Source organism: Entelurus aequoreus, linkage group LG15, assembly GCF_033978785.1.
Source record: "Entelurus aequoreus isolate RoL-2023_Sb linkage group LG15, RoL_Eaeq_v1.1, whole genome shotgun sequence".
Taxonomy (NCBI): Eukaryota; Metazoa; Chordata; class Actinopteri; order Syngnathiformes; family Syngnathidae; genus Entelurus; species Entelurus aequoreus.
This window is the reverse complement of record NC_084745.1, coordinates 44,350,523-44,369,607: the sequence shown is the minus strand read 5'-3', so window position 1 is coordinate 44,369,607 and position 19,085 is coordinate 44,350,523. Positions and strand designations below refer to the sequence as shown.

The 19,085-nt window shown below is 41.7% G+C and overlaps 1 protein-coding gene across 2 annotated transcripts in view; it reads left to right on the top strand.

The window, feature by feature from the left end:
- smchd1 (structural maintenance of chromosomes flexible hinge domain containing 1) overlaps positions 1 to 19,085 on the top strand; it is a 99,622-nt gene that overhangs the window by 6,271 nt on the left and 74,266 nt on the right. For both annotated transcript variants that reach the window (XM_062021575.1, XM_062021574.1), the window contains exons 2-10: positions 3,252 to 3,327; positions 3,446 to 3,604; positions 3,678 to 3,760; positions 3,845 to 3,954; positions 4,032 to 4,146; positions 4,264 to 4,383; positions 4,464 to 4,630; positions 4,708 to 4,789; positions 4,864 to 5,074. In XM_062021575.1, coding sequence (XP_061877559.1) covers positions 3,252 to 3,327; positions 3,446 to 3,604; positions 3,678 to 3,760; positions 3,845 to 3,954; positions 4,032 to 4,146; positions 4,264 to 4,383; positions 4,464 to 4,630; positions 4,708 to 4,789; positions 4,864 to 5,074 — 1,123 coding nt within the window. The remainder of the gene's footprint in view (positions 1 to 3,251; positions 3,328 to 3,445; positions 3,605 to 3,677; positions 3,761 to 3,844; positions 3,955 to 4,031; positions 4,147 to 4,263; positions 4,384 to 4,463; positions 4,631 to 4,707; positions 4,790 to 4,863; positions 5,075 to 19,085) is intronic.

Genomic DNA, 19,085 nt, shown 5'->3' with positions numbered 1-19,085 from the left:
GTTTAAGGGCCACAGACAGTATGTCAGACGTCCTACAAACACTTAAACCAGCTGTTTAAAGACATACTATTCATGTTTAAATAACTTCTGCAAATCAATATTGGCTCCAAATATCACTTATCTGCCTCCTTGACTACTATTAGTAATGATTGGTATCGGCCCTGAAAAAAACATATCGGTCAATCTCTAATCTGAAATATGTGAAGCCAAGTGCTCAAAGCCTGGTGTGTACTCTCGAGTTACGTAACTTGCATAAACGACACCGTCTTGCCTCCTCTGCCTGCAAACTTTCCCGCAATCATTGCGTGTACCTCCCAAAAAATTGTAATTAGTAATTAGCGCTCTAATTGGTCAGCTTTTGAAGATGAGGGTCCCTAACCACAGTGTGTTTGAAATGCGCAAATTATTGTATGAAATAAAAAAAACAGTGATTAGACATTTGCGGAAAAACGGATATTGTGTACTTTATAAACTTGGTGCACTCTAAAAAATAATTACTGAATGTGTCGTTTTTCAGCCTTTTTTGTTGTTGTTGCGTCCAGAAGAAGTAAAAAAGTACTACATTTATTAACTTTACTGCCAAACCTCAATAACACATAACCACCATACACATGAACAGTTGTGTTTATTTACAATTACGTGATAGCTCTCTCTTGTTCCATGTCCCAAACTGGCGAACGATAATTTAACATTATAATGGCCAAAAGGATGTGCCAGTTTAAATAAAATATACAAAAGGGTATGACCTCTTCTTCCTGCTCACAAGGCTCAGAATAAAACCCCTATTTTTCACTTTAAGAAACAGAGTTACCGATAATGTTAATAATAATGCTAAGGGGTGCTGAAAAAAATCGATTCACATCCGAACCATGATTCTTATTTATTACGATTCTGAATGGATTAAAAATGTTCTCTAATCTATATTTAAAACAAGACATGAGTTGTCTTTACAGTTGTGGTGATTAAGGCCGCTACTAATGACTATTTTTTTAGTCAAACAGTCATCAACTATTTTTGCGATTAGTCAAATATTAACCTTTTCACTAGCTCTAATTTAGTCATCTGTTTTAAATTTAGCTAGAGGGTTTTTTTCCGACATGTGCTAACTAATGATAAAGACAATAAAGATGACTACTCCATTCAGAAAAAAACTATATTTTTCTGCTTCCGTGCTTTTCTTTAGGGTTTTTCAAAATAAAACTCCTACTAACCTTTGTTTAAATAGGAAGCTTTCAGGGAATGTAACTGAGATCTGCGACTCGACTTATATTTCTTTTTTTTTTTTTCTTTTTTTTTTTTAATTAATCAATCCAATAATACCATTATAATGCAATTCCAAAACCAAATCAGACCCAGCAACATTCAGAATAGCAATAAACCGAGCAATTGAGAGGACACACAAACATGACACAAAATAATACAAAAGCAATCAAACAAAAATGAATGATATCAACAACAGTATCAATATTAATAACAATTCCAACATAGCAGTGATTAGAAATCCTTCATTGACATTATCATTACAGCCATTTATAAAAATAAAAACATTTAAAAAAATGAACAATAGTGTCACAGTGGCTTACACTTTCATCACATCTCATAAGCTTGACAACACAGTGTGTCCAATATATACTTATATTTATAATTAAAAAAAACATTGTCTATTTTAAGGGAAGAGCAGACAAAGTGCTGATAAAAATAAGAAATATTTTTTATTTAAACAAAGGACAGTCAAAATAGCAACAATAACAACAAAACAAAACTCTAACTATCGAGTTTCTTCCAAAAAAAAGTATTTTTTTTTATGATGACTTGGTAGATAGACTGGCTAAAATAATAAAGCTATTTTTGCACAACTCTTGTCTATCTGTTGTTAGCTTGTAAGTTAAAAAGCTATCTTACCAAGGAGTGTTGGAGACCGCATCCTCCAGATGTCTGACAATCCTCCGCATTAAATGCTCCTGCGTCACAGACGTACTGCCATGAAAAGTAAGGTCCACTTTGAAAAATTAGCAAGTTGTTTGTGTTTTTGACGCGCCACGTTTTTGCCCATTATTATTGATTGTCCAAATTCAAACGAGGCCCAACCACAGCCCTGACCGAGTCTTCTTTTTACCATGGCGCCTTTTTGTTTTCTTTTAACCCTTCCAACCTTGACTGAAGCAATGGTATAACGGTATAAGGCAGTGATTCTCAAACTGTGTATGCGGACTCTATCTAGTAGCACACCAAATAATCACTTAATTAAATATTCAAACATAGTGTTACTGTTCAAACTGTTTGTAATTTTACAGTGGCCACAAGTATTAAATATACTTGTTAAATAGAACCTTTATCATGTTTTTCATGAATATTTAGTCCTACTACGCTCCTATATTTTATTGTTGGTCATTATGGTGGTACTAGTAGAGCCAAGTGTTTTTGATGTGGTACTTGGTTTGTGGTACAGTTTGAGAGCCCCTGGTATAAGGTATATGCATTAGAGTTCAAAAACCAGTATTTCCTTTCGTAAAATCAGACCTGGATTAAAAGTTCTTGAGGGAGTGTCACAGCTGACCGTGTTTACTTACCGCGTTGACATCAAAAGTGGTTTGTAAACATCTTACAAATAAATAATTGACACGAACTGATGAACTTGATAAGGTATATCAGATACAATTCAGAAAAAACACTTGCTCTCTGTTTGTTTGGAATGAAATGAACTTTGAAAATAATTACTTAAGCCATTTTGTTAAAGTAGTTTTTAGAAGAAAGACGATTGGAGACCGCTGGAGTCACCTGTCAGACTTAAACACAAAATACAACAATTGTATACACAGTACAGGCCAAAAGTTTGGACACACCTTCTCATTCAATGGGTTTTCTTTATTTTCATGACTATTTACATTGTAGATTGTCACTGAAGGCATCCAAACTATGAATGAACACATGTGGAGTTATGTACTTAACAAAAAAAGGTGAAATAACTGAAAACATGTTTTATATTCTAGTTTCTTCAAAATAGCTACCCTTTGCTCTGATTACTGTTTTGCACACTCTTGGCATTCTCTCAATGAGCTTTAAGAGGTAGTCACCTGAAAGGGTTTTCTCTTCACAGGTGTCATTGTTTTGATGCGTTCAGTGACAATCTACAATGTAAATAGTCATGAAAATAAAGAAAACACATTGAAATGAGAAGGTGTGTCCAAACTTTTGGCATGTACTGTACTTTATATCTATCTGTCCTTTGACTGCACTTTTTTTTTTTCCAGAAATTTGCAATCCCTGCGGCCACTCCATGCGTGCTGACAGACACTGACCGAGTAGATCTGACTTCTGACAAATTTGGTGAGAGAAACATACTTGTTGGAACTTGCTGCTCTGGCTGATCTTTACACAGTTGTTTCTCTGAGGTTGCTCTGGTGCGTTGGATGGTCGTTAAGCATTGTCTATGTTTTCTTTAAAGAGCAACTTCATGACGGCGGCACTCTGCTCTTGTTGGATCACGCCGGCCAAGAGCTCCCGTTGGCAACAGAAGAGCGTATTACCTTTCAGCCTCATTACGATACAGTGACCAAGAGTGGCGTGTACGAATACTACGACAGTGCCGGCCAGAAGTCTTTACGTAGGTGCTCTTATGATTAAGACATTCAGCTGTTCTTCCGAACACACTCAACCTCCAAATGTTTGTCTTCCAGCCTACGCACTGGCAGAGTTGCTGGACAACTCCATCTCGGCCACAGCTAAAAACACAGGTGTCCGGATGATTGAGATAAGAATAGTATGTCCTCTTTTTTTGTTCACAGCCAAATATACTTTGCTCTTGGAATAAATTGTGTATCCCTCTATCCACCACGTTTTCCAGCTGTTAGATGAAACTCTTGGGAAGCCTGCAGTTGTTGTCATCGACAACGGCTGTGGGATGACGGCCAAGCAGCTCAATAACTGGGCTGTCTTCAGGCTCTCCAAATTTAGGTAAATGCTTTAAAACACATTTTGAAAGTCTCAAATAAGCCATGAATATGTGGTCTTTTTGCTCTTCTTCACAACAGTAAGCCTGAGGGCTATGTTCCACCTGAGCACACCCCTCTTAGTCTCAACAGTGACATATCCTACTTTGGAGTTGGAGGAAAACAGGCTGTTTTTTTCATTGGACATTCTGTCAGGGTAATGCAAAAAGAACAAGTCTAAACCTCCTGACACCTCGCAATGCATTATTTTACTCTGTAAATGAGGAAAGGTGTTTGACTTTGGTTAAACATATGTTGGGATTCGCTTGTGTAGATGATCAGCAAAGCAGTAGGATCTCCAGATGTTCATGAGCTGGTACTGTCTGAAGAGAAGTTTGTTCAAAGGGAGAAGAACCAAGAAGACATTTACAGCGAGGTTATAAGAAACCGGAAGGTAAATGCTACCATAAACCAAACAAACCACACTGGGTTGTGATGCGTTGAAACTTAAAATGGGTTTTTGTGCTCCTGCAGCCTGGCGACTCTTCCCACGTAAATAGAAACGAGGAGCGATTCCTTCATGGCATAATTGGGGAAGAAGCTGAGAAAGAAAGCTTCACAGCCGTGGTCATCACAGGTGTCCATCCACAACATGTTACTGCCTTGAAAGACGACTTTGTAGGATGGACAAGGCAGCTTGCGTGAGTTCAGTGTCCCAAACTGTCTTACCTTCTTTCAACGTCATTTAAATGAAAATTGTGTTCTGACAATGTCTCAGTCACACTTATCACTACTACATCCATGGAGATGGCACAAACCACGCGAAAGGTTCAGATCATTCCCCTGAAATTGATATACAGGTGAGACGCCTGTGCCTGAGATGCCATTTTTTTATTGTTGTTGGGGTTGACTCATGCCCACATATCGCTTATAGATCACTATGCGGGAGAAGCTGCCAAGATGTCCTCGCGTGATGAACCTCAGGGAAGTCGACACTGACATGCAGGCGTTGTACGTAAAGGCTGCTGCCGACGAGTTTGTGTTTCAAGCGGAGGCGTCCAGCGCCTTGGTGGAAGGAATCATTCGCTATCATCCCTTCCTCTACGACAAGGAAACCTACCCGGAAGACCCCAACAGTGTGCAAGGTATTCACACTATATGATTACACAGTTAACGACTAATTATAGTTACCCCATCAATTACATTTTTGTTTGACTAGATCAGTGTTTTTCAACCTTTTCTGAGCCAAGGCACATTTTTTTCATTTAAAAAATCTCCCGGCACACCACCAGCAGAAAACATAAAAAAATGAAACTCAGCAGCCGATATTGACAATAAAAAGTCGTTCTCGCAATTGTTGGATATGAATTTAAACCATAACCAACCATGCATCACTATAGCTCTTGTCTCAAAGTAGGTGTGCTGTCACGACCTGTCACATCACGCTGTGACTTATTTTGAAGTTGTTGGTGTTTTCCTGTGTGTAGTGTTTTAGTTCTTGTCTTGCCCTCCTATTTTTGGTGGCTTTTTCTGTTTTGTTGGTATTTTCCTGTAGCAGTTTCATGTCTTCCTTGAACGCTATTCCCCGCATCTACTTTGTTTTAGCAATCAAGAATATTTAAGTTGTGCGGATGCTATCCTTCTTTGTGGGGACATTGTTGATTGTCATGTCATGTACGGATGTACTTTGTGGACGCCGTCTGCTCCACACGCTGTAAGTCTTTGCTGTCGTCCAGCATTCTGTTTTTGTTTACTTTGCAGCCAGTTCACTTTTAGTTTCATTTGGCATAACCATCCCTAAGCTTCAATGGCTTTTCTTAGCGGCACTCGCCTTTTGTTTATTTTTGGTTTACGCGTTAGATACCTTTTACCTGCACGCTGTCGTCTGCATATTGTGATCACGACAAATATCTACAAAGCAATTAGCTACCTGCTGCCACCTACTGATATGGAAGAGTATTACATGGTTACGCTGCCGAGCTCTAGACAGTGCAGACACTCAACAACGGCACATTTGCGGATTATAACTCCAGCATCAGGGACAAGCAGTAGAAAATGGATGGATGGATAGGTTTGCAAAAAATATTTTTAACCTTACTAGGTGAAATGACATAATCTCCCACGGCACACCAGACTGTATTTCACGGCACACTCGTGTGCCGCGGCACACTGGTTAAAAAACACTGGACTAGATTTACAAATGTTAGTACCAATTTTTGTTAGTAATCCGTTCCAAAGGGTTTCACAAAAATGCAATCATACGCAAACCAAATAATTTTTGCTCATAATAAAAATTGTATATCCAGTTAATCTGTTTTAAAAACTTAACAATATTAACAAAGTACTGGTGCGTCTACCATGACATTGTAAGGATGACAGGGAGACAATCGATCAACAAACTCAAAAGCAACTACTGTTGGCCAAAACCACTCAAGAAAAAACATGAAAAAGTTGAACTGTTCTCCGCTTTGCAGTCCTATTCCACTCACATTCATATACAAAATCAGCACAGTCTGCTTCACGAACACAAACCTATCAAAACACCACCCGTAACTGCCGGTTGCTACAATACATTTTATGAAGAATAACTATAGAGTTACACTCAGAAAACAATGTGAAATACAGTGTTGCCACAGCTTACAAGGTTTTCGTAATACCAGCTGTCTCTCAGCTAATTGTAGCGAATGCCTCAGTGAGATCTGACCAAAACATCCGGTGTGCCACTCGCTAGCAAAAGCTTATAGCAGGAGATTATTTTTCCAACCGTTGGAAGGAAGAAAGTGAGTGTGAAGGACAGTGCTTAGAAGAAAAGTGGAGCATATTAATTGACTTAAAAAAAGAAATCCTCAAAAACATGACCAAGCTTGTTACCAACTTGGTAAAGCAGTTGTTAGTCTGCATTACACCGAAGCAGAATGAGTGGATAACACCAGCCGAGGATGTTGGAATGTTAGCTAAATGGCAGACATTTATCCATGACAATATGGAGAAGCTGCTCATGGTGTGTTTGATGCAGAAGCAGCTTGAAGGAGATATTGTAAGGCTGTTTAATATGTTACAGTACTGTAGTTGTTTGTAGTACCTTCTATCGTATTGTTTTTCATACAATATTTTCAATCTAAAAGTCGTTTTCTTTTTAAAAGGCATGGTACATATTGTGATTTTTTTTTGGGGTGGGGCAAACAACGATTACATTGATTTCAATTTGTTTTCAATTGGCAATGCTGTTTTGCAATACGAATTGTTCAAGGTACGATCTGCGTCACATAAACAAATTAAACCCGAGGTACCACTGTTCATATAAGTGACAAATGATGAATGTACATTTAATATCACTTGACCTTTATTTAAGATTCTTGTTGGTGATGACGGCGATAAACATATAGGGAAGAGAGGATGGGGTTTGCTATACGGTAGATCCTGGCAAGATCTGGGATGCAGATGCAGCCTTTGTACTTGGTTTTTAATTTTTTTGTAATTCACTAGTATTTCTTACCTTTTTTGTCAAGTATTTGCAGTCTTACTCTGTGAAAAATGTATTCTGTGGAATGATACACGCGGTCCCAGCGGCATGAGCGGCCTCACCTTTTCTCCTCCAAACATATTGCTGGGTATTGTGGCCAAACAGCTAAATTTTTGTTTCATCTGACCACAGAACTTTCCTCCAGAAGGTCTTATCTTTGTCCATGTGATATCAGATGAAACAAAAATTGAGCTGTTTGGCCACAATACCCAGTAATATGTTTGGAGGAGAAAAGGTGAGGCCGCTCATGCCGCTGAGTGATTATAAATGCATGTGTTGCGGCGTTTGTGGATTTCACCAATGCAGCAGTTTGAGGAAACGCTAAGTTGCTTTTCCAAACACGTCAGAAAATGTTAAACAGGAAGTGATGTGTACATTTTTTAAATGTGCTTGTTCTCTTTTTGGCCAAAATAAGATAAAAAAAGATAACAATTTTGAAATTGTCTTTATTTTTAAATAATTATGCTATAATTTTACCAGTTCGGCCCGCGTGGGAAAATATTTTCTTCCATGCAGCCCCTGCGCTAAAATAACTTTCACACCTATCTATCTACCTGCTCCATCAGGCGCACACCCAATGGGAGACCGCAGGAAATGCGGATAGAGTCGTGTTCTTGACTTCTCCAGTGCTTTCAACACCATCCCGCCAGCACTGCTGCGGGTGAAACTGTAAGAGGCGGCAGTAGACCATCAACTGGCTGCATGAATCGTTAACTACCTCACTGACAGGCCGCAGTATGTGAGGCTGCGGGACAATTCCTCCGATGTGGTAGTTTGCAGCACACGGGCTCCCCAAGGGACGGTGCTGTGTGTGTGTGTGTGTGTGTGTGTGTGTGTGTGTGTGTGTGTGTGTGTGTGTGTGTGTGTGTGTGTGTGTGTGTGTGTGTGTGTGTGTGTGTGTGTGTGTGTGTGTGTGTGTGTGTGTGTGTGTATAAAAGCGTGTATATATATATATATATATATATATATATATATATATATATATATACACTACCGTTCAAAAGTTTGGGGTCACCCAAACAATTTTGTGGAATAGCCTTCATTTCTAAGAACAAGAATAGACTGTCGAGTTTCAGATGAAAGTTCTCTTTTTCTGGCCATTTTGAGCGTTTAATTGACCCCACGAATGTGATGCTCCAGAAACTCAATCTGCTCAAAGGAAGGTCAGTTTTGTAGCTTCTGTAACGAGCTAAACTGTTTTCAGATGTGTGAACATGATTGCACAAGGGTTTTCTAATCATCAATTAGCCTTCTGAGCCAATGAGCAAACACATTGTACCATTAGAACACTGGAGTGATAGTTGCTGGAAATGGGCCTCTATACACCTATGTAGATATTGCACCAAAAACCAGACATTTGCAGCTAGAATAGTCATTTACAACATTAGCAATGTATAGAGTGTATTTCTTTAAAGTTAAGACTAGTTTAAAGTTATCTTCATTGAAAAGTACAGTGCTTTTCCTTAAAAAATAAGGACATTTCAATGTGACCCCAAACTTTTGAACGGTAGTATATATATATATATATATATATATATACACACACATTTTTATATATATATATACATACGTACGTATGTATGTATGTATGTATATATATATATGTGTATATACTGTATATGTACATGCATGCAATTTCCGCGACTTTCCGCATGTAGATTCTGTTTTTAGCTCAAATCTATGATTCTATTTACTTCCGCGTACGCAGAAGTGGGGCGGTAAAAGTTTGACTCCGATTGGCTGTTCCCGAATGAATGTTTGTGTCATGTCTGTTTTGATCTTGTTTTTGTTTTGCTTGGTTTTTGGACACTTTTTAGTTCTTGTCTTCACTCCCTTGCTTTGTCACCATAGCAACCATTAGTTTCACCTGGTTCACATTGTCATGTCACGCACCTGTTCACGGTTAGTCACGCACCTGTTTTCACTTATCATGTCACTATATAAGCTTTTCTGTGTCTGTTGTTCGTCCTGGCGACATCACACCTTCTCCACACAAATTTATGCTCTGCACCTGTTTACCATAGTTCTTGTTTCATCTCATGCCAAGTAAGTTTTGATTTAATGTTTATAGTTTTTATGCCCAAGTGCATGTCTTTTGTTTCATAGCCAAGTTTGTTACCTCCTCTGTGAGCGCCTTTTGTTTATTCCTTTTTATTGTCCTTATATTAAATTATGTACTCACCTCCAAGCCGTGTCCAGTCAAGTTGCTTTGCACCTCGGAAAAACAATCCACGCCATGGACCAAGTCGTGACAGATGTCGCCAGCAATCCGTTTTTCCGCAAGCAACTTGGCTGATGGAGGAAGGAAGGTGGGAAGCGCTAGGTGCCATGGGGGACCGAGATTTGATGTGGGGGCCAAATGGCAAGCTAATTACGATTAGCTCCATTTGGTCCGAGGATAGCGCTGGGTCACCGCAGTCCCGGAAGCGCCGCTCCAGACCGAGGACGTCAGGGAAGGTGAGCGGACAGAACGCGGCGCTCCTGCAAGCGCCTCCCCCTCCGGGCGGAAATGGGCCGCAGCCTGCCCGGCTTCCCCGGGATGACATCACAGACCAGGATTCTTTTTTTCTGAACTCTTTTTCTTTTGATCATCCGCCTCCAACCAAAGACTCTAAAAACATGATAAGACATTACCAGGACATGTTTTTAGAAATCAGATCCTGTCAATCCAAGCCAAATTCCATGCCCCGCCCCCCAGGACTCAAGCCACGCCCAAGTCACACATTTTTTTTTCACCCACAAGATCCCAGGTACAAGAAGAAAGACTTTTTGGACAGTTTGGAGGGGAGGATTCTTCCCCCCTCCTGACCACCCTCCACCCACCCAAAGAAACGATTCCAGACCGCAGGGCGCGCGTCTGGTATCCGCTCCTTGAGGGGGGGGCTAGGGCTGGGAATTGTTCAGGTGGGGTGGCTCAGCATCGTCACGCCAAGCCACAGCCTCCAGCTCGGCCACCACCACCTGTCTTTCGACCTGCCAAACCACAGCCACCAGCACGGCCCCCACCACCAGTCTTTCGACCTGCCAAGCCACAGCCACCAGCACGGCCCCCACCACCAGTCTTTCGACCTGCCAAGCCACAGCCTCCAGCTAGGCCACCTCCACCTGCTCCACGCCCAGCTCCACGCCAAGCCCCACCACGCCAAGCACCACCAGTACCTGCTCCACGCCAAGCGCCGCCAGTACCTGCTCCACGCCAAGTGCCGCCAGTCGCAGCTTCACGACGCCAAGTGCCGCCAGTCGCAGCTTCACGACACCAAGTGCCGCCAGTCGCAGCTTCACGACGCCAAGTGCCGCCAGTCGCAGCTTCACGACGCCAAGTGCCGCCAGTCGCAGCTTCACGACGCCTAGTGCCGCCAGTCGCAGCTTCACGACGCCCAGTGCCGCCAGTCGCAGCTCCACGACGCCCAGTGCCGCCAGTCGCAGCTCCACGACGCCAAGTGCCGCCAGTCGCAGCTTCACGACGCCAAGTGCCGCCAGTCGCAGCTTCACGACGCCAAGTGCCGCCAGTCGCAGCTTCACGACGCCAAGTGCCGCCAATCGCAGCTTCACAACGCCCAGTGCCGCCAGTCGCAGCTCCACGACGCCCAGTGCCGCCAGTCGCAGCTCCACGACGCCCAGTGCCGCCAGTCGCAGCTCCAAGACGCCCAGTGCCGCCAGTCGCAGCTCCACGACGCCCAGTGCCGCCAGTCGCAGCTCCACGACGCCCAGTGCCGCCAGTCGCAGCACCACGCCAAGTCTAAGACCAACCACGCCAAGTCCAAGTCCAAGACCAACCACGCCAAGTCCAAGACCAACCACGCCAAGTCCAAGACCAACCACGCCAAGTCCAAGACCAAGACCAACCACGCCAAGTCCAAGACCAAGACCAACCATGCCAAGACCAAGACCAAGACCCCCGCCAAGACCAAGACCCCCGCCAAGACCAAGACCCACGCCAAGACCAAGACCCTCGCCAAGACCCGCCACGCCAAGCTTCGCCGCCTGACGCGCCACGCCAAGCTTCGCCGCCTGCCATGATGACGACACGCCTGCCTCCTCGTCTGCCACGAAGGTGGCCACTGCCTGGTCGTCCGCCACGCCAAGTGCGCCCACCTCCTCATCGGCCATGGATATGGCCATTCCCGGGTCGCCCACCTCGTCAGGTACAGCGGCGGTCTACGTGTCGCCGCCACCTGATCCTGCCCCGGTGGATTCGGGGACACCTGGTCTGGCGACCCACGGCCACGTCCCCCTCCCGCCCTCCCATGACTCTCGATCCTGCCTTGTTTTGTTTGTTTTGGACATCTGGGATCTGTCCGTAAGGGGGGGGCTCTGTCATGTCTGTGTTGATCTTGTTTTTGTTTTGCTTGGTTTTTGGACACTTTTTAGTTCTTGTCTTCACTCCCTTGCTTTGTCACCATAGCAACCATTAGTTTCACCTGGTTCACATTGTCATGTCACGCACCTGTTCACGGTTAGTCACGCACCTGTTTTCACTTATCATGTCACTATATAAGCTTTTCTGTGTCTGTTGTTCGTCCTGGCGACATCACACCTTCTCCACACAAATTTATGCTCTGCACCTGTTTACCATAGTTCTTGTTTCATCTCATGCCAAGTAAGTTTTGATTTAATGTTTATAGTTTTTATGCCCAAGTGCATGTCTTTTGTTTCATAGCCAAGTTTGTTACCTCCTCTGTGAGCGCCTTTTGTTTATTCCTTTTTATTGTCCTTATATTAAATTATGTACTCACCTCCAAGCCGTGTCCAGTCAAGTTGCTTTGCACCTCGGAAAAACAATCCACGCCATGGACCAAGTCGTGACAGTTTGAGCCCGCGTGTGTCATAATTACGACTGTCATCTGGATAAGACAGTACGGATAGCCATATCATTAGTCCAGAATTTTAACGGTCCGCTTGGTCCAACCTATCTAGGAACCGATAGCTAAAAATACCGGTACTTGGTATACATACGGTACCTATTCGGCGGAGCGTTGTGTGTTGCTGTCTGCCATGTTGCTCTGTTGATGACGACAGTCGCAAAGAAGAATGTTACTCTCATTATACGTCATCACAGAAGTCTCGGAAGATTAGAACGGCCACATTTTATAACCGATCTCCAGTCAACCGTTTCATGACTTTTTAACCAGACATCGAATGATCCATACTAGATACAGATCGATCCAGAGGTTCGCCAAACAATGTAATTATATCTCTAAAGATAAAATTTGTTATCAAGTCGTAATGATTTTTTTTTTACACCCCTATCGAAAAGACATCATGTCCGGTTGCAGACTCTGGACCGGCTCAAACACTTGGCGGGCAAACAAGCACTCAGACTGTCTCTAGGTTATGGTGCAATTTTCCATGCCAACATACAAAGCAAGCATGTAACCTTCATTTTTCAAAATGCACTAGCTTGTTGCTGATTAGCTTGTTATTATACATGTTACTGATGAGCATTAGTGATTTTATATCAAAAGGCGATTTCAACGGCACCAAATTTGGCAATCAAAACTACAGCTAAAATGCGCATTAAAATCAAACAGCTGGTGTGTAATATGTACACTACTTACAGCATTGTACTTATTTTTACATTGAGGGCTCAAAGAAAGAAAGACTGGCAGATTCAACCGAATGGCAAGGACTACTTCATGACTGCAGCAACACACAGAGGACAAACTGACAGTTACAGTGAAATCTTAGTATATCCTCTCAAAAAAGAGAAACTCATCTTCGGTTTTGTTGGCCTAATTTACAGACGTGGGGCAACAAGCTGGCTGTTTCAATGCTCTACAAAACTGCTCTGTGTGGTCTATGGAGTGCTCCGTAGCCAAAACCCTACTGTCATCTAATGGAATTGCAACTGCATGCAAATTCTACTATATAATACTTGCAAATTAGAATCAGAATTACATTTATTTTTAAATAAATACGCACCAAAGTACTGAAAATCAGTACCGTTTGGGTACAGGTATCGATTCCCAGGTACCGGAAATCGGTACCGTATCGGTTTTAATATGTGGATAGTACACATACTGCACCTGTCTGCTCATCACTGTCCACCCACCCCCGCCCCCCACACACACACACACACACACACACACACAAGAGTCTTCAATAAAGGTATAAGTGATGTTATATGTTTATTTTGTTGTTTCGTGTTACTTGTTACTGGGCGACTGGAACAAATTCATTGAATTTACTTTATTTTTTATGAAAATATTTGCTTTTATTTTCGTACGATTTGGTCTTCGTGGGACCTTTTGGAAAGGATTGAAAACCAAGGTACCAATGTGGTCTGTTCCGCACAATGTTTGTGTGTTTACAATAACCAAGATGGTATATGAAAACGGGGGCATAATTATGGTGGGGGAATTAAAGTTTGATTGTATCCATTCTTTGGACAATTCAGTGAGAATGTCAGATTTCTGAACTGAATTGTAATTTGGATCACATCATGAACGATTAGAACAGACACGCCATTAAAATGTCTGCTCGCTTGGGAAAACTGCAATCCTAATCTATGATTTGACTCCGTCGCATGGCCTTGATGCTGCTCATAACAAAAGAAGGCTTTTCTGAAAACATCCCCTGAGGATTTGACCTCCCTCCCTCCTTCAACAACACCTGGGAACTTTGCTCGTGATGTCTGCAGAGCAGCTCCAGGCCTATAGACACAACAATACTACACTTTGGACAAGGGGTGGGCAAACTACGGCCCGCGGACTGCATCCGGCCCATTGATCTTTTTGATCCGGCCCGCTAAAAAATTTTGTAATAATTAGCACCACATTAATTGTCCTGTAATTCCACAGAGTGGCGGAATAGGACTGCAGTATGCTTAATTGATTGCACAGCCCAGGTACACTTTTTCTACTGCTGCTGCTCTGACAGCAGAACCAATTTGCAACAATGAGAAATGTTGACAGCAAATGCGGGGTGTTTAATAAGGAATGGACAACTAAATACTTTTTCACTGAAGTCCGGTCAAAGGCTGTATGTCTTATTTGCCAAGAAACCGTTGCGGTTTTGAAGGAATACAACGCAAGTCGTCATTTCTCCACCAAGCACGCTAATTATGCAATGCAAGAACGGACCGCTAGTGCTCAGAAGTTGGAAGCTAATCTGCGGGCTCAGCAAAACATCTGGATGGTAGTCCGACGGACTACCATCCAAGAATCAAGCACAAAGGCAAGTTATCTACTGGCATTCAAATTAGTCAAGACGAGTAAGCCTTTTTCCGAAGGAGAGTTTCTAAAATAGTGCATGGTGGCGACATCAGATGTTTTGTGCCCTGAGAGCAGGAACAAATTTGAAAAAAAATCTTATCATGCAGGACAGTGACTAGCCCTGTGGAGCTAATTGACGAATACTTAGGTAGCAAGCTCAACGACAAAATAGAGTCATTTACATTATGTTTCTTGGCACTAGTGTTGTCCCGATACCAATATTTTGGTACCGGTACCACAATTATTTCGATACTTTCCGGTACTTTTTGATACTTTTCTAAATAAAGGGGACCACAAAAAATTGCATTATTGGCTTTATTTTAATAAAAAATCTTAGGGTACATTAAACATGTTTCTTAATGCAAGTTTGTCCTTAAATAAAATAGTGAACATACAAGACAACTTGTCTTTTAGTAGTAAGTAAGCAAACAAAGGCTCCTAACTAGTCTGCTGACGTATACAGTAACATATTGTGTCATTTATCATTCTATTATTTTGTCAAAATTATTAAGGACAAGTGGTAGAAAATGAAATGTTAATCTACTTGTTCATTTACTGTTAATACCTGCTTACTTTTTCTTTTAACATGTTCTATTTATACTTCTGTTAAAATGTCATAAAATCATTTAAAATCATTTATTCTTCAGTTGTTTGGATGCTTTACATTAGTTTTGGATGATACCACAAATTTGGGTATCAATCCGATACCAAGTCGTTACAGGATCATTCATTGGTCAAATTCAAAGTCCTCATGTGTCCATGGACATATTTCCTGGGTTTATAAAAATAATATACATTTAAAAAAGAAAAGAAATAAGATGTTGTGATGCCAAAAAATATCGACGTAATCATAATAGTATCGACTTGATACGCACCTGTACTTGGACAGTGGATGTTAGGTGTAGATCCACCAATGGCCTTTGTTTACATTTTGACGCGGGTGAGCTACGGTGTGTAGTGAAGCGTGTTTAGCTATTCCTTGACCTGCAGGGATGATACTTGTAAGAAACGTACTTTATTTGTCGCCATGGAGGCGAGGATTAGTGATTTAGAAGTAGCTAAAACACTGCCGACTGGGGCTGGACTCTAGCCGCTAACTAGCTAGTCATGTCTTAAAGCACCTCTTCCTGAGGGCGTTTCAGTGTTATAACTTCACTTATATGGTTAGTTTTTAAGCCAAAATGCGTCCGTTCTCCCTTTTCTGTCTACACACTGTGTCTGCTTGTAAGTACTCCATGATTGTGCACTGCTGAACATGCTCGTCTGCTCGTAAACCAGCAATAACACGACGTGACAATGACAGGGGTGCTGGGGGGTGGCGAACCGGTACTTTTCAGAGGCGGTATAGTACCGAAAATATACTAAAACTGTACAACCCTACTTGGCACTGGATGAAAGTAATGACATTCGGGACACCGCTCATCTTTTGATTTTCATCAGAGGGATTAATGACAATTTTGAGATAAGAGGAGTTTTTGGCCATGGAATCCCTAAAAGGAAAAAATGACAGGAGAGGACTTATTTAACAGCGTGGCGGGAGTCGTCATGATATATATGATATATTGCACCGGTCGCTCAGGGGGGGACAACCGGTGCAATGGACGTCGAGTGGATCTAGTTAATATCAATCCATAAATCAATGTTTATTTATATAGCCCTAAATCACGAGTGTCTCAAAGGGTTGCACAAGCCACAACGACATCCTCTGTTCAAATCCCACATCAGGGCAAGAAAAAACTCAACCCAATGGGACAATGAGAAACCTTGGAGAGGACCGCAGATGTGGTCATCTTCAAGGGGGGGCTGGGGGGAAATATCTGTCGTATATATACAGTTTTATCTGTCTTAATAGAACCCAGTTGTAGCTGGGATGCGTTGTCTTTAATCTCCTTTCTAATTAGTTCAATTTTCTTATTAAAGAAATTCATAAAGTCATCTGCCGAGTGGGTGGAGCTACTGGGAGGAGTCCCTTGTTGGGTTAGCGATGCTACTGTACTGAACAAATATTTAGGATCGTTTTTGTTGAGGCGGATGAGATTTGAGTAGTATTTAGCTTTAGCTAGTGGTTCTCAAACTTTTTTTGTCATCCCCCACTTTGGACAAGGGGGAGTTTTCAAGCCCCACCTGCCCCCATCTCCCCAACAGAACGCTAATGCCAAGCTTAACATTTTCAAATTTATTGAACATCAAGTAACATCAAGTTGTATACATTCAAACTCAATAACATAAAATAACATCAAGTTCAAAAATAAATAAAATAACTGTGCAGCTGTGGTATAACTTGCATCAAGTTCAATAATAAATAAAATAACTGTGCAGCTGTGGTATAACTTGCATCAAGTTCAAAAATAAATAAAATAACTTGCATCAAGTTCAATAATAAATCAAATAACTTGCATCAAGTTCAATAATAAATAAAACAAAAGTGTTATAACTTGCATCAAGTTCATTAATAAATCAAAAAAGTGTTATAACTTGCATCAAGTTCAATAATAAATCAAAACAATTGTTATAACTTGCATCAAGTTCAATAATAAATCAAATAAAAGTGTTATAACTTGCATCAAGTTCAATAATAAATCAAATAACTAGCATCAAGTTCAATAATAAATCAAATAAAAGTGCCACTTTGCAATCTTTGAAAAAAAAAGGAGGAGCTATGCATTTTGGCAAGACAGGGCAAGTGAACATGAGTTTTACAGTACTCCAGCATTAGTGGCTGCAATGAGCCTGTTTTGCACTGCACAGCTTTTCAAATCGGGGTTGCAGGCTTGACACTGCCACTGTTAAAACCTCATTGAGTTAGGGGCTGAGCTGCCTTGACGCGAGTGCTTCCCGGTGAATGACACAGTGTGTCCAATGCGCATTTGGCGCAACCCTCTTTATTAGAGCCTGCAGCCCGTTTCTTTACCCTGCCATGGTCTGTGCGCCATCAGAGCAAAAGCCCACACAGTTTTCCCATTTAAGGTTGTGTTCTTTGAGGAAACTGTCCATTATCTCGAACAGCTCATCAGCAGTGGCTCTATTTTTTATGTATTTGCAAAACAGCAAATCCTCGCACAGTGACTCGCCATTCACAAAGCTTCCGCTTAGCCCCGCCCCCATTAGTTACTGTTGCTATGTCTGTCAAACTTTCGCTCCTACCTAGAAATTTAAAGCCTACAGGAAAAATAAGTAATTTACATTTATTTATATAGCGGATTTCACAGACAGAATCACAAAGTGATTTACAGTGTGTATAGAAAATGAAAGCATAGTAAAAAAAAAAATCTAAGAATATAATTTAAAAAAAAAAAAAAATGTAAAGTGAAATTTCCTCCCGTTCCTCGCGCCCCACCTGTCATGTCTCTATTCCCCACCAGTGGGGCACGCCCCACACTTTGAGAAACGCTGAGCTAAGGTAACCATGCGTTTATAAATTATTAAACTATCACTCCATGCTTTCTGGAAAACCTCAGGTTTAGTCACGTGCCATTTGTGTTCCAGCTTCCTACATGATAATTTAAGAGCTCTAGTTTCTTCTGTAAACCATGGGGTACGCCTTTTAGGGGCCCTTTTTAGTTTTAGCGGTTCTATACTATCAATGGTTTTGCGCAGGGCGTCGTTAAAGTTGTTAGTGAGGTTATCAATAGAGCCCACATAATTTGGGAATGGTGCCATTACCGAAAGCAGTAGGCCAGCAAGAGTCATCGTTGTGGCAGCATTAATGTTGCAGCTGCTAAAGCAGTTATTATTATTATTATTATTTATAGCTTGTTGACAATGAGTCAGAACTTCGAATTTTATAAGGTAATTGTCAGGTTCAAACACTGTTGACATCTATTAATCAGACAAGAGGCAAAGAATCAAACAGAGACAGAATTAAATTTGGAGCCACGTGGCCACTGCACTCCCTGTACAGCCCTGCACCACGCACTGCCAGAGATTGGCGTCCTCCTTTCTTTATTTGACTTTCTCCCCCCACCTGCCCACAGCTGCTTCAAGAGGGCAGCGGGTCGTAAATAGTGTTGCCTTTGGTTACCAAATAGTTCAAAGAGAGTTTGTTAAATACTTCAAAGAGAGTTCCTCTAAAATACTTCAAAGAGCGTTCGTAAAACACTTCAAAAGAGTTCCTTGGGAAGTTGAGCAGATCCTGCCATCTGTCCGTGTTGAAGTCACAGTGGAGTTTTACGAGTCTTCTTCCTCTTGGTAGGCCATTATGTTCCTTATCAGGAACATAATGTAATACAACGTTTCTTTTGTGATAACTTACAAACAATTATTCCAACAGTAATGATCGGACATTACTTTAGTACACGGGAGTATCATAACCTTGGAGGTGGTGACCCCCCTGACAAGCACTAGATCTATCGTATTACCGTTGCGAGGCGTGGGTTCATTTATTATTTGTGTAAGACCACAGCTATCAATTATAGTCAG